The sequence below is a fragment of the Gossypium arboreum genome, chromosome 13 (assembly GCF_025698485.1).
Source record: "Gossypium arboreum isolate Shixiya-1 chromosome 13, ASM2569848v2, whole genome shotgun sequence".
Taxonomy (NCBI): Eukaryota; Viridiplantae; Streptophyta; class Magnoliopsida; order Malvales; family Malvaceae; genus Gossypium; species Gossypium arboreum.
Window position 1 is genome coordinate 5472635 of NC_069082.1, and position 16735 is coordinate 5489369.

General features: G+C 35.9%; 1 protein-coding gene and 1 non-coding gene across 2 annotated transcripts; one reads left to right on the plus strand and one right to left on the minus strand.

Moving 5' to 3' along the window:
* The first annotated feature begins 1308 nt into the window (after positions 1 to 1308).
* LOC128286950 (uncharacterized) lies at positions 1309 to 1661 on the plus strand. Its single transcript, XM_053024755.1, is given in 2 exon segments — positions 1309 to 1551; positions 1554 to 1661. Coding segments are annotated over 2 exon segments (351 nt in total).
* A 13359-nt stretch (positions 1662 to 15020) lies between these two features.
* Positions 15021 to 15127, minus strand: LOC128287314 (small nucleolar RNA R71). Its single transcript, XR_008278013.1, has one exon. It is a non-coding gene; the product is annotated as a small nucleolar RNA R71 (small nucleolar RNA).
* Between the last annotated feature and the right edge of the window lie 1608 nt (positions 15128 to 16735).

A 16735-nucleotide genomic window follows, 5' to 3' on the forward strand; every position in this document is an offset into this window, starting at 1 on the left:
CTTTCGGATATACTGTCTTTGGGATGTTTTTATTTTCAAGCATGAACTCATTTTCTAAATACCTAGGGGAGATGAACCCTATGATGAATTTTGTCTTTTGATTTTTATTTTACACAATAAATACTTAGATCTTGTTGTCAATTATGTGTGCTTAATTTCTTAGTTTAATATTTTTAGACTATTGATCTATGTTTGATGTGCTTAAATCAGGAGAAATAGACCCTGTTTAAGAGTAGATCTTGTGTAATTGAGTGGAGTTACATGCAATCCTAGAAATAGGATGACATAAATCTACCAGATTAGAGTCAAATCTAATAGGGGGAATCCATAGCACGAATTAATGCGATAATAGGGTTTTTAATTAGAAAGATATTTCAATTAATCAACCTAGAGTCAATACTCTTACTTTCGAAAGAGATATTAGCATAATTTAGGGATTTCTACGGGCCAAGATACTAAGTAAATAAATTGCGTAATTTAGATTGATAGTGAAGGATGAAGTCTAGGTGAATTCTTCCCTGGGTATTGTTTTGCTTATTGGTTACTAATTGGTTATTTTCCTGTTTTGTTCTTTGTCGTATTCCTTAGTTAATTAAATTAGTTCATTTTAGTTTTTAATCAATCACTTGAATTTACCGGTTAAATAATAGAAAAACGGTAATTATTAGTACTTTTAGTATTCGTAGGAATGATATCTATACTCACCATAGCTATACTATTAATTGATAGATACACTTGCTTTAGTCGAAATTTTAGTTGGTTTCATGGACATCATTATTATAGGTTTGGATTATTTCAGATCTTGGTCGCTTCAAATTTAAGTAATTTCAAGTTATTTGTTTATAATTTTAAAATAATTGTTTGAATCATTTCAGGTTGGAGCCAAAATTAACAAGTCTATACAAAGCAGTATGTTAATGCCCAACAATTTTAAGATGAACCATAGCAAAGTTTATTTATATGTTAAGTAAACAAATCCTAATTTTGTTAGATATCTGTCCAACTAGCGAAAACTAAATTGGAAGATTGTTTTAGTATACTGTTTAATTAAGTGGCTTGATGAAGCTTCTCTGCCAACACAACAGCATTTCACCTGTTTTAAACTCCAATCCCCATAGGAAGTTAAGGTTGAGCTACCAAATCCTTTAATATTGACTATGTTTTCTCCATTCCAACCATACATGATCAGACATTACCAACTCCACTGATCCAAGACCTATATAAACCCCAACACCATGCTTTCTCGCCCTCACTCCACAACTATCAAAACGAGAGCTTTCTTTCGAATTGGATCACATCTTTAGAAAAATGGCATCTTTCAATTGCTTTGTTTTAGCATTCGTGATGGCTTTGTCATTTGCAAGCATTGATGTTATGGTAGCAGCTCGTCACCTTCTGCGGCTACCTCAATTGCCTCCAATGCCAACTTTGCCTACAACCACACTCCCCCCACTGCCATCTATCCCTAATCTCCCACAGCCATCCATACCAGCATTGCCAAGGGCTGGAGCGCTTCCTCCACTTCCTACCATGCCTGGGTTGCCTACATTGGCAAGTGAACCAAGGCCACACTGCCTCCTCTGCCAAGTATGCCCACAATCCCAACTGCAATCCCCTCTATTCCTTTCCTTTCTCCCCCACCTTCTCCTTCTACTCCTTGAAATACCCTTTTGTTTATCTGCTGCATACTGGATTTGTTTCAATGTGTTTTCGGTCGTCTTTGTCACTTGATTTTGAGTATTGTCTGTTCTTTTTTTTCACCACATATATTTGTTTGTATAAATGGGAGTTTCCCAAATCCCATTATTTCTTGTGCTTGAAATTTGTTGTACTTCGATACGTTATTACTTATATGGGATATATATTTGGGTCCCAACTATAAAAAATGTTGATTTTGGAACTCCTCATCGTATTTTAAAATTCGTACAATCTCTTGTAATTCTGTCTTAAAATATTCTTGGCCAGCGAAATCCTGAAAAGTAACACCAGTTCTTTCCTTCGCTGATATGAATCTTGAGAAAAACTGGTTAAGGGTAGTAAAGTTAGAGGCTGGTAGAACGATTTTATTATCAACCACCCATAACTACATTCACCACATTATCACATAAACTCATTCTAACCCAACAATAGAAAACCTTATGGAAAGAATGTAGCCATTACTAAATTTTCATCAAAGTGGAAAATCTACTTGAAGGATTAAATAAATTAAAATCTTAAAATTCGAAAGTCTTCAACTATCACTATTCTCTTATTTATGAGTTGAGAAGTGATTATAGATTGTTTTAGGCGTTATGTTAAAAAAACAAATATGATTAAAATCTACAACAAAATTATTTAAAATATATATATTATAGATTAATACTATGTGAAGTAGTATACTTGACAAACCTCCATGTTAACAAAGTTTCCCTTACATGTTATGCACAACACTAGTACTTTTCGAAGCTGATTATATAAACAAACTATGTAATCTACATACCTCCTAATAGACCTTTCTTTCCTACTATGGCCCCAAATCAATTATATACATAAATTATTTTTTTTTCTATGTTATATATAATTTAAAAATTCAAATAATTATGTTATTATTTTTTGTTATCAAAATTACCCAAAACAAATTCTATCAAAAGTTGGGTTGGGTTGGTTAGCCTCTAAATTCGCCCTTGTATACTTGTAAACACAATAAGTTAATTTTGGATAGTATGGATATGTATGGTTAAAACTTTAAAAAGCACACTTATTAGAGAGATTTATCTTAAAATGCTTTCAATCTCGGGTATTTTATTAAAAAAGGCCTATTTCCAACATTATTTATAAAAACGGGTCACTTAAAATATTATTTATCAGTATGGATATGTATGGTGTCAGCAAAAACGCACTGACGTATGCACGCTTTTGCCTGTGCTCGGACTAAATTTTCAAAAAGGTCATTTTTAAAAAATATTAAAAAAATAGACAATTTTTTTTAAAAAATTTGCAAGAATAAGCCTTTATAAAGACCCCAAGTGGTAGCACAATTTTCTTTTTTTTTTTTTGTGCCACCAACTAATGTAGAAATAAAACTTACAAAACAGATCTTTACATAGACCCAAAGTCACATTTCCTGTAACACTTCAGTTCTTGGGGTTATAAGTTTGAGATTTCTTAGTAAGGGTCAGTGAGTAGGTAGCGCACTTGGAATAGTTTCTGTGTTATAATGTAAGAATCGGTCTGCTGGTCTCGGTTTTGGGTTTGAGTACTTGTGTGTGTGTTTTGGGTGATATATTTTTATATTGTTAAATAGTGGATTTACTTTAAGTTTCAAAATAATTATTTAGTCTTATTTAGTTATCTATTTATTTGAGTTTTAATTTTTATTTTGGAATTTCATTTTTCTTTTTTTTTTACATTCACTTCTCTTTTTTTTTTCTGTTTTCTATTTTCCTTCTTTTGGTAAAAAATAATGGTGGTGTTTGTGGTTTTGGGGAAGTTTTGTTTCTTTTTTGTCGAGTCGACATCTGGACACTTTTGGATTACGAATCAAGTATGGGTTTCGAGACTTGTCAATTATATTTGTAAATTGTAAGTTTGATTTTGGTAGAATGTGACAATCTATGTGCCTTTTGGAAATTAGTTGTCGATGTTCAGTAATACTGTTGAATGGCATGGAAATCTATATAAGTTGGTGTGTTTCTAAATCCCATCGATTGGGGGTCGATTTAGTGGCCAGAAAACTCAATTTTCAAGCAGTTTGTGAGTGGTTTCGTGACCACATGAGTGGCCACACGGGCGTGTGCCCTACATGAGCGGTCCACACGGCCATGTGCTATTAAGAATTAGGGTTTCAGACAAAATTTGGTGCCACACGGCCGTGTGGCCAATTTGGGGATTTTAGTCAATTTTCACACAGTTGTGTCCCCTAGGTACACAGGCGTGTGTGATTGGGAATTAGGGATTTAGTGATTTGGTGGCACACGGCCGTGTGGCTAATTTGGGGATTTAGATATTCTATACGGGCAAGTATTTTGGACACACGGCTGTGTCTGGTAGGCACACGGACCTGTGAGACCCTACACAGCCGTGTCTGCCCTGTACTATATTGTAGCACAAATGGATAGTGGGTTACACGGCCTGTTCACATGGCCATGTCCCTGGCTCACATGGGTGTGTGCCTCAGCCACATAGTCGTGTGCCTCCCTCCACACGGCCTAGGCTTTTCCACATGGCTAGTGCACACAGACGTGTGGTCCTAAGTCTGTTATTTTGGTTCTGTGCATGGTTTTTATCTGAGAATGTGTCTGTGTGTTTCGACCCTTGGCTAATCTTTAGTGAGGGTAATTAAGACTCTGAACTGGGCTTCGGCTTATGTGTTATATGTGACTCTTGTGTGAGATCTCTAATCCTAAACCCGATTAGCTGGGTATGTGTGCATATTTGTTTCTGTCTAACTATCAGTAAATGTATTCATTGTTTCTATGAGATTGCATGCATACATACACTTGCATAAAGTAAATTTTTAGGTTGGTTACGAAGAGAAGGGAGACTGATTTTGATCTAATCTGGCAGTTTGACTGTAACTTATTCGTACAGTGGTTTACTGTACTGTATCGCATGTACGTCAACTTTACTGCGCACTATTATCTGATCTGGCAATTTAAACTATAACAAGTCTATACAATGGACTACCGCATTGCACTGTACTGCATATACACTAGCCCTGCTACGTATTATTATTTGAGTGGCTTATCCATATTCATGGTATGTAGGGTTGGATGGGCCTTTGAGATCCTATTTGGTGTGATTGGTTGGATAAACTTTAACAGCTCTTTTGGGGTGTGATCGAGGGACGAAAAGGTGTTTTGGCGTAATGGGTGAGTTTTAGTACTTAATTACATTCATATGCATCTATTTGGGTGTTCTATTTGACTGAACAACACTTGTGTTGAGTACTCTATGTGTACTTGGTGTGCTCTGACTGTTATGTGTGTTGGGGTGTTGGTTTCGTGTTTGGCTTTTGTTTCTGCATATGTTTGTAAATATGTTTTGCTATTAATCTGCATTTGGGGCTCTCTTCTGGAATCTGCTGGTAGTCATTTTGAACTCACACTGAGCTCGTATAGCTCACCCCCATTAGTGTTTCCCCCTGCAGGTACCTTTCCATTTTCGGTAGCTGGACTTAGTATGCAGAGGTGTAACATCCCGATTTTGGGCCTAGTCGGAACAGTGGCTTCAGGACCACAAATCCAATGAGGAAAATTTTATTTTTATATGGTCTACAATTTCATGAAATGATTTTTTGAAAATTTTGTTCAAAAATTTTGACATTTGGGCAGTCAATTTTGTCAAAAGGATTAAATCATAAAAAGTACAAATGTTGAGTTCTACATGCTAGAGGTGTCCAATTGTTATGAAATTTTAAATTGGAGGTCTTTATATGGTAATTAGACCATTGGTTAAGTTGGTTGAGAAAAATGGACATGGTTAGGCATGTTTCCAAAGTTTTTCATTAAGGGCATTTTGGTCATTTAGTTATTAAAATGAATTAAAAACAAAATTAAAAGCCAATTTTTTCCTATCTTCAACCTCTTGGCCAAAACTCACATGGAGAAACCATGGATAGGGTTTTTCAAGCTTCCAAGCTCGATTGTAAGTCTGTTCTAGCCCCGTTTTTAATGATTTTTACGTTTTCGCAATCCCTGTAACAAGATCTATCTATTTCTACCATTAATTTGAGCTAGGGTTCATGTTTTGAAATTGACCCATGTGTGACATGCATGCATTTTGATGTCTAATGGTAGAAAATGAGTGTTGGATGTTAAATAAATGACTTAAATAAATGACTTTTAGTAAGCGATTTTCGATAAAAACGTCCAAAAGGACCATTTTGTAAAAGTTGTAAAAATGATATCAAAGGGTATTTTGATGAGAATTCTAGTTTTCTATAGTTATGAAAATTGTTCGGCTAGGCCTATAGAGTGAGAAAATTGAAAAAAATCACTTTACGAGCCTGGGGGCAAAAGTGTAATTTTAACAAAGTTTAGGGGCAAAAATATAATTTTGGAAAAATATGATTTTTGGATTGCATTAAATAATTTGACTAATAATTAGACTAAATGTGATATTATAGATTAAGGAAAACGAGGATTGGACCTAGATCGGGTGAAAAATGGAAAATCAACGGTTAAGTTCCTTTTTGCTATTTTGGTGCCGACGTAAGTTCGTGTGTCAATAATATTGCAATGCTATATTTGAATTGAAAATTCTATATTATTATTGCATGAATGGCATGATTTAATATATATTGAAAAGTGATGAAACAATGGTAAATAAAATTTGTGAGAACAATGATATATGTCTAGTAGCAAATGAAATGTTTGATGGTTCAATCATTGATGGCTTGCTATATAATAGCTAAATATATTGAGAATTTGATATAACATGATGTTTTATTAAGTTGGATAACTTGTCAAAGAGTGAAAAGGAAGGTAAGTCCATTTTTAAGTAAATACAATGTGTGAGGTATGTTAGTTGCTCAAATGATGATTATATGATAAATGTACGCTCTTGATAAGGATATGAATTGAATGCTCAATGTATGGAAATTTATGAAACATTGACATGATTGATAATAAGAGGAAGAAAAATCTCAGTAGAATGAAATAGGATATTTGATGGATTCTTGAAAAGGAATTGATGGCAAAAAGGATCTAGCCCGGATGGGTGATCTAATCTCTATATAGCTCTCCTGAAGAATATACGGATTTAGCCTGGACGGGTAATCTAAATTAGGTTCTAAATTTAGCCTGGACTGGTAATTCAGATCCAATTTCATTTGAGTATATGTCATTGTAGGGAATTTAGCTTGGACTAGTAATCTCGCTGTAAGAAAGGAGGTTCGCGGGAGTGTGCTTTTTAGAAAGGAAAATTACGAATTGACGAACATGAACTTGTAAAGTGATCTAGCCTCCCGAAGAATATGTGTGCAATATGGATTTAGCCTGGACGGGTAATCCGATTAGGGTCTGAATTTGGCTTGGACTGGTAATTCAGATCCGAGCTCAAGAGAGTAATTGTCATTACAAGGGATTTAGCCTGGACTGGTAATCCCGACATTTACTCTATGAGTTTATATTACAAGGGATTTAGCTTGGACTGGTAATCCCACCGTAAGATGTGAGGTTCATGGGAGTGCGTACTTAAAATGATCACTTGTATGATTTGACGGTACAGGGGATATCCATCGAAACTTCTGAGAAAATTCAACGGGATTAATATGAGAAATGAATAAAAAGGGGTTTTTGCCATGACAAACTTATTTATGTTATAAGATACTATTATGATGAATATGATTGCCACGTTTGGACGAGTGGTGGTGCTAAGAGACAGCACATATACGTACTCGAAACCCACGAACATGTGTTGGACATGGGAAGTGAAATGGACTTGTGGTAAGAATGAAAATAAATAAGTGATACATATGAGAATAATTTTTATGGCAATCTTATGATGATTATCATTTTGTTGCTCTAAAACTGTTTGGACAGCAGTAATAGTCCGACTTTGAAAATCCAAAAAATATTTTGGAAGTTGAATTAAAGGCTGAATTAAATATGAAATGAAATTTTATTGAATCTAGTTTCATATAGAAGAAACGGTATAAGCAAAAGAATTTAATATTATGAGATATTAGAATTATGGTGAGACAGAGTTAGAATGAGTTTGGAATCCCCTATTCTGACTTGGGAAAATTACTAGAAATTTTACAAAAATAATTATGGGTTAGAATTCATATGACTAAGTCTTTAATGAGTATATTTTCAAGAGAATTAGATGGGAAAATTATCTGAATCCCGTACTAAGAGATAAATAAATATTCGTGAAGAAAGGTCGAAGCTGTCAAACAGTGAAATAGGGGAGACTTTGAATAATAAAATATACTTATTGGCTAGACAAAAAATTCTGAAAATTTTATGGTAAGAATATATGTGATTTTGGTTTCTGGAAAAATTAGCGGTTCTCAATTTAAAGTCCCGTAGCTCTGGATATAAATAATTTAGTGACTATGACTCGAGAAAATAGCTTAATTGGACTTTGAATAAATAGAGAGGAATTGAAAAATAGCATGTTAATACATTCATGCGAGCTTACTAAGTGTAAAGCTTACTCCCTCCTTTCCATTTCTTTTAGTGTTGTTAAGTCGGCTCAGGGTTGGAGATCGTCGGAGGCAGCATCACACTAGCAAGCCAATACCTTTGGAATATTGTTACATATGTTAAAATTATCAAGTGAGTGGCATGTATAGAGACCTAGTTTTATGACATGTGTTATTATGATTTGGCCAAATGTATTGGCCTATTTTGAGCTATTGTATGTGACCATGAGATGTGGCTTATATTGATTATGGCTTGTAAGTCTAGCTAGTCATGTTATGATTTATTACTTATGATGTGAAGATATGATTATGTTTGTTTGTCATACATAGTTGGCAATATATCATGTGTGTTGAATTCATGCTTTATGACCATGAATTAAATGTGTAATATGGAGATAAAATAATAATGTTTTGAACATGGAAGTTTGGTGATAAGTTGAAATAAATTGGCACAAAGACAACTATAGTATGACTAGCCTTGGTTTGTAACACATGCATGTTGATAAGTAAATGATATGTTTGTATCATAATTGAGGATGTTGAATGCCATTGGATCCATGTATATGTGTGTGCATGTAAGGGTGACAAAAAGGCTTGGAAAATAGCCCAAGAGGTAACTACACGGGATGAAACAGGGCTGTGTCTCAACCGTGTGAGGGGCACGACCTCGTGACACGGGCGTGTGGCCTAGCCGTGTGGTTCAATTTATTTGCTGACGTTATAAATAGAGAGTTACACGGCCTGAGGACGCGGACGTGTTGATGGAAAACGGGTGCGTCCCTGTGTCCACATCGGCGTATGACTTTGTTTCATGAGAAAAAATTTTAAGTTTTTCTCAGAGCTTTCCAAAGTTCTCTATTTAGTCTCGAATCCTTTCTAAATTATGTTTTGGGCTTCGTAAACCCAAATAAGGGATGATATGCACGTGATTGAATCAATTAAAATATGAATGAAATTTTATGGCCCGATTTGCATGATTGTTTGTGTTTAAGTCCGATAATGCCTCATACCCTATCCCGGTATAGGACACGGGTAAGGGGTGTTACAAGAGGTCTCGAATAGTCTCGATTGAAAATAATTTATCAATTATCTTTTCAGTTTTCATTTGCATTTACCATTTTGGTCTGTAGGGTTTTATAAAAACTGTGGTACAAGTTCTGTTTGGAATTTTTCGCTCGTACATTTTATTTTTTTATATTAAACTTAACTTTAATTTTTTTCTGACTGAATTTTGAACGATCAAATGTTTTTGGTTCATTGTGATAACTTGTTTTGTAAAATTTTTCATCGATCACTTCGATGATCAATGTGACCTCCGAAATTCGGTCTAAACTTCTAGGCTGGGTTTTGGGGTGTTACATTTAGTGGTATCAGAGCTAGGTTTGCAAAAACTCAACCTGTGTTTTTACATATCTGTGTTTGCATGTGCTTGTTTTGAAAAAGAAATTTTGAGAAACTTTACCACAGTAAATGGAAATGATTGTGTTTTGGAAACGTTTTACAAAAATAAAATGTCTGAGACTTCGATGCTGGTCTAGGTGGAAATTCAAAACTGTAAGATTAGAAATATAGATTTTTTTTATTTAAATTGTGTTTTTTTTTCTAAAAATGTAGTTATTCTAAGTTAGCGGCATGACGTATATGGATTCTGATGGTAAGCATGATCGTGAGGGTCAATCTGTTGAGTCTCTCGAAGAGTCATTTGCTTCTTCGAGATATGAGCTTGTTCAAGAGTTAGAAGTCAATGCGGTTTTGCCAGCTTTGGGTAGCAATAACCCAGTGGTTGGCACCAAGGTGTTGACTCGAGTGGTGAGAGAGGTGTTAGAGAAAGTCTTCGAGGCTAGTTTAGAGAGGAATAGAGAGTTAGTTCAAGGTAGGTGCGTGGATTGTGGAAAGAAAGGAATCGTAACCCTTCGAGATTAGAGCCTCGGCCTGTCAAACGAGTTAAAACGCATTTAAGTGGCAATAGTGATTTTGCAGAGGGTGTCGATAGTGGTGCGAGCACTCCGTTTTGTGAGCACTGTAAGAAGTGCCATCCGGGTAATTGTTGGAAGAAGGCAGGAGCATGTTTTCGATGCAGGTCCATAGAACAGGGTCCGAGAGTATCCTCGACGAGCTTGAGACATGAATGGTTGCAAATATTTCGATGCTTTGATTAAAGCATGGTAATCATGTGTGATAGGACAACTGTATATTTGCTTCCATGGTTAAATATTAGTAGTGTGTGTTTGAGGTCTTAAGTTTGGTATGGTACTGCTCGGGCTAGAGTGCGCAGCGAGAGTTTAGTGGTGTAGCTTGTGTTATACCAATATTCTATTGAGTTGGAAATTTCAGGGACAAAATTTCTGTAAGGAGGGGTGAGTTGTAACACCCCGATTCTTGAGGTTAGAAGTTTGAGATTCCTTAGTAAGGGTCAGTGAATAGGTCGCGCACTTGGAATAGTTTCTGTGTTATAGTGAAAGAATCGGCCAGCTAGTCTGGTGGTGGAGTAAGTGTTAACGAACCTCTCAGTTCTGGGTTTGAGTCCTTGTGTGTGCGTTTTGGGTGATATATTTTTATATTGTTAAATAGTAGATTTGCTTTAAGTTTAAAAACAATTAATTAGTCTTATTTAGTTATCTATTTATTTGAGTTTCTATTTTTATTTTTGGAATTTCCTTCTTCTTTTTTTCACATTTATTTCTCTTTTTTTTTCTGTTTTCGCTTTTCCTTCGTTTTCTTCTTTTGGTAAAAAAAGGTGGTGTTTGTGGTTTTGGGGAAGTTTCATTTCTTTACCGTCGAGTCGACACCTGGACGTTTTTGGATTGCGAATCAGCTGTAGGCTTTGAGACTTTTCAATTATATTTATGAATTGTAAGTTTGATTTTGGTAGAATGCGGCAATTTATGTGCCTTTTGGAAATTAGTTGTCGATGTTTGATAATACTATTGAATGGCATGGAAATCTGTATAAGTTGGTGTGTTTCTGATCCCATCAATTAGGGGTCAATTTAGTGGCCAGAAAGCTCAATTTTTAAGCTATTTGTAGGTGATTTTGTGACCACACGAGTGGCCACACGGGCATGTGCCCCAACATGAGCGGTCCATACCGCCGTGTGCTATTAGGAATTAGGGTTCTAGGAAAAATTTGGTGTCACACGGCCGTGTGGCCGATTTGGGGATTTTAGTTGATTTTCACACAGTCGTGTCCCGTGGGTACACGTGTATGTGTGATTGGGAATTAGGGATTTAGTGATTTGGTGCTACAGCCATATGGCTAATTTGGGGATTTAAGGATTCCATACGGGCATGTGTTTTGGACACACAGCCGTGTCTGGTGGGCTCATGGGCGTGTGAGACCCTCTCACAGCTATGTCTGCCCTATACTTTATTGTAACACAAATGGATAGTAAGTTACACGGCCTATTCACATGACTGTGTCCTTGGCTCATACGGGCGTGTGCCTTTCTCCACACGGGCGTTTTGACCCCCACACGGCCTAGGCTTTTCCACACGGCTAGAGCATGCGGATGTGTGGTCCTAAGTCTGTTATTTTGGTTCTATGTACGTTTTTTATCTGAGAATGTGTCTATGTGTTTCGACCCTTGGCTAATCTTTAGTGAGGGTAATTAAGACTCTGAATTGGGCTTCGGGTTTTGTGTTATATATAACTGTTATGTTTGATGTCTGATCATGAACCTGGCTAGCTGGTTGTGTGTACATATCTACTTCTATCTAACTGTCTGTCAATGTCTTCATTTTTTCTATGAGATTGTATGCATACATATACTTGCATAAAGTGTAACACCCTAACCCGTAACCGTCACCGGAATAGGTTAGAGGCATTACCGGACTTTTAACTCAGTTCAAAACAATTATTTATCAAATATCATCTCATTTTTGTAAATATCGTTCATTAACATTCATTACATACTTAAATCAAGCATACAAAGCTTAAATTATGCATTTAAGACTAAATCAGTAACATGTTATAGTTTTGGAAACTTATAAAAATTTCAACATTTCAAGTATCACACGCCCGTGTGCCTCACACGACTAGTAGACACGCTCTTTTCTTAGATCTTGTGAAAACAAGGCATACATATTGACTTGTGTCACACGGCCAAGGACATGCACGTGTGCCAGGCCGTGTGAAAATTGGAGAGGATTCTGACTTGGGTCACACGGCCAACCATACGCCCGTGTGCCCTTTAGGGGGTACACTGACTTGTACCACACGGCCAATCACATGCCCATGTGATCGGCCATGTGGAGCATACTGACTTCCATTCCATTTCAACACCAGGGGACAGACGGTCGTGTATTTAACCATGTGTCACACACGGCTGAGACACACATCCGTGTCCCTACCCGTGTGGACAAAAATAGGCTATTTACAAAACCATTTTGCCACCCTATTATCACAAGTGTACACAAGCATGAATGACCACATTTCATAACCCAATTGGAAATCATTCCATAACATTTCATATACATAATATATCAATTCAACTTAGTACTCAATTACCTAATTAATATCATGCATAATCCATTCATATGCCAAATACATATCAAGACATCATTTGCACATTTTCATTCCATTTATTTCTTACCAAAATATACCATATTATAACATTTATACACAATCAAAACATGATACCAAAATAAGCCAAATCACATGACTTAACTCATACACAAAATATAACAAAACCTTTATATGAAGTAACTTAATTAACATATTTTAAAATAGCCTATACATGTCATATTTACAATTATCCATAAGTTCAAAAGTACCAATCGGAAATTGGATAGTGTGATGTGCAACTCCGACTTGTCCGAAACAAGCGAGCTATCGAACCTCTATAAAACATAAAAAAAGAAACAGAGTAAGTTTTATAGCTTAGTAAGCCCGTATAATTTAGAATTACTGATAAGCCATAAAAGTAACATGTTTTTAATCCCATTCTTGATGTGTTTTTGGATGATTTATTATATGAATTAGTGAATTTGATGCTCCTAATCTTTTAAATTCATGTTTCTATACTTAGATGAGCATAGGGGAGCGAAAGGAGCGAAAAACGAGCAAAAATTAGGCAAAAAGAGCTATTTCCAGGGTCCACACAGCCTGGGCATTTCCACACGAGCTGGCCATACCCCCATGTACCAGTCCATGTCGATATCGCTCCCTATTTCCCAAACACGAGGAAGAAGCTAATTTTTAGGGTTTTTGAGAATTCTAAATTCTATATAAACACACTAGAAGAAGACCTAGGGGGCATGCAGAGTAGAACACAGGAATTACTTGAAGAATGCCAATAAATTCAGCTCGGAAGCAGGATCTCCTTTAAGACTGAAGATCTCCATTCAATTTCTCTCGAATTTTTTTTAGGTTTCTTTATGTTTTGTAGTTTTCTTATTTTTGAGATGTTTTCCTATTACATTATGAACTAAACTCCCTAAATACCTAGGGAGGATGAAACCTGCGATGGATCTTATTATTTAATTGTCTGATTTACATGATAAATACTTGTTCTTGTTCTTAATTATGTGTTCTTAATTCTTACTTTAATGTTTTCAGGATATTAATTCAAGTTTGATGTGCTTATTTAGTGGAGCAAAAGTCCCTGTTTAAGAGTAGATCTAGCATAATTAAGCGGAGTTGCATGCAATCCTAGAGATAGGACGACATAAATCTGTTGAATTAGAGTCAAATCTAATAGGGGAATCCATAAATCGAGTTAATGTGACAATAGGGGTTTTAATTAGAAAGAGATTTCAATTAATCAACCTAGAGTCAGTTGTTCTTAGTCTCGAAAGAGGTATTAACATAATTTAGGGATTTCTACGGATCAAGACAAATGAATAAATCATTTAATTCAGAGTCAGAATAATAAGTAAAGTCTAGGTGTATTCTTCCTTGGGTATTTTCCTTATTATTAGTTTATTCGATTATTTCCTTCACTCTCTATCGCGTTCATTAGTTAATTGGTTTATTTAATTTTAGATTAAAAAACATCCCTTTTATTTTAGGTTGAATAATAGAAAGATAGTTACTACTAGTACTTTTAGTCCTTGTGGGTACGATATTCTGGAATCACCATAGCTATACTACCATTTGATAGGTGCACTTGCCTTTGTCGTGATCGCTGTCTAGTTTAGTAAACCATAAAATGATCATCAAGATTTTGGCGCCGTTTCCGGGGATCGAGATATTAGGAATGCTTGATTGTTATTAATTTAGCCATTTTTGTTTTATTTTATTTTATTTTATTTTTGTTTTAGTTTTGTTTTCAATTACTATTTTTTCTTTTGTTTGCTTCTGGCAGGTTCTTATAGTTTATGACTAGAAGAAACCTGTCAGGATCTCTACTTTTTGACAAGTGAAATTGAAAGCACAGCTCGTAGAAATCATAGAGAAATAAGACAGTGTTTACAGTATATAGAGGAAGAGCACAAGGATGATACCAATATTACCGAGGAGATGGCTGAAAATTGGAATAATCCGCTAGCTTCTGTGGTTGCTGCGAATCCTGTAAATCAGAATCCTGCTCCTCGTACTATGTACGATTATGTTAAGCCCACTCTCACTGGGGCTGAATCGAGTATTGTTAGACCTGCCATTGCTGCAAATAATTTTGAACTGAAACCTAACACTATACAAATGATCCAACTGTTTGTTCAGTTTGATGGTTTGCAGGATAAAGACCCAAATACTCATTTGGCTAGAGTTCTGTGATACTTTCAAGATAAATGGCATTTTTTATGGTGCTATTTGCCTACGATTATTCCCTTTCTCATTGAGAAATAAGGATACGCAGTGGTTGAACTCTTTACCACTAGGGTCCATCACTACTTAGGATCAAATGACTGAGAAGTTTTTATTAAAATATTTCCTACCAGCTAATACAGCTAAGTTGAGGAATGATATCTCGTCTTTCGTGCAAATAGATTTAGAGACTTTATATGATGCATGGGAGAGGTATAAGGATTTATTGAGAAGGTGCCCTCACCATGGGTTACCTTTATGGTTACATTTTCAGACCTTTCATAATGGTTTGAACCCCTCAACTAGGCAGATGATCGATGCAGCCGCCGGTGGTACCCTAACTAATAAAACACCTGAGGAGGCTTATGAGTTCATAGAGGAGATGTCACTGAATAATTGTTAGTGGCAAGTCATGAGGACAAAGTAGACAAAAGTAGCCAGTGTTTTTAACATTGATGCGGTTAACATGTTGTCAAATCAGGTAGAACTTTTAAATAGAAAGATTGATGGTTTATATGGTTCTATGTAGGTACATCCGGTGATGCACTAGGACACAAGTGGAGGAGGAATGAATAATCCAAAATGCCTAGCCTACAACCCTAGCATTACGAACAAACAAGCCAACTATATGGGTAACAATTCTAGACCTCAGAATAACCCCTATAGTAATACTTACAATACAGCTTAGAGGAACCATCCCAACTTCTCTTGGGGTGGTCAAGGCAATCAAAGACCACAACCCCCTTCAAGCTTTCAACCTCCTTACTAGTAGGAAAAGAAGCCAAACCTTAAGGAGATGCTAACGAAATTCATCTCGATGTCAGAAACACGTTTCCAAAACACCGAAACAATGCTTAAAAATCAGCAAGCATCAATTCAAGGGCTCAAGAATCAAATAGGTCAGCTTGCTAAGCTGATCTCAGAAAGACCACAAGGTAGCTTACCTAGCAACACCGAGACTGACCCAAGAGAGTAGCTCCATACGATTACTGTTCTATATGAAGAAGGGCTAGTTGAATCCAAACAAGAACTAAGGCAAGAAAGCATGGTAAGTAACGAAAAGGTGGATGAAAACCAGAGTAAACAAAAATCAGTGAGTAAAAAATATACACCTCGTGTGCCATACCCCAACGTGACAAAGAAAGACCGCACAGATGAATAATTCGGTAAATTTCTTAACCTTTTAAAAAAATTACATATTAACTTACTGTTTATTGAAGCTCTTTCACAGATGCCCAACTCAGTTAAATCTTTAAAGAAGGTTCTGGCAAACAAATGGAATTTAGATGATTCGTCGCATGTGGAGTTAAATGCAGTTTGCTTAGAAATTATATAAAACAAACTACCCAACAAGTTGAAAGATCCAGGGAGTTTTACTATTCCTTGTTTAATTGGTAGTTTAAATATTGATAATTTTTTGGCCGATTTAAGGGTGAGTATAAATGTCATGCCCTATAAAATGTTTAAACAACTAGGTCTTGAGAAACCTAAACAAACTAGGATGAGTATTCAACTGGCAGACAAAACTATTTGATTTCCTAGGGGTATTGTTGAGGATGTACTCGTTAAGATTGATAAATTTATATTCCCAGACGACTTCGTTGTTCTAGACATGGATGAGGATAGTGACTTACCTTTAATTCTATGTCAGCTCTTTTTAGCAACTACTAGAACTATCATAGATGTTGGTAGAAGTAAACTAACACTTCATGTAGGTGACGAAACAATCACTCTTCAGGCTCATGATTTGGTTAAGACATCGTGTGATGAATGTGATTTTCTAAATCCTGACAATAAGGCTAATCATGTGGTTCAACCCTCTTTGCAGGAAAAAATTTCTAAAAGCACAAATGAGCCACG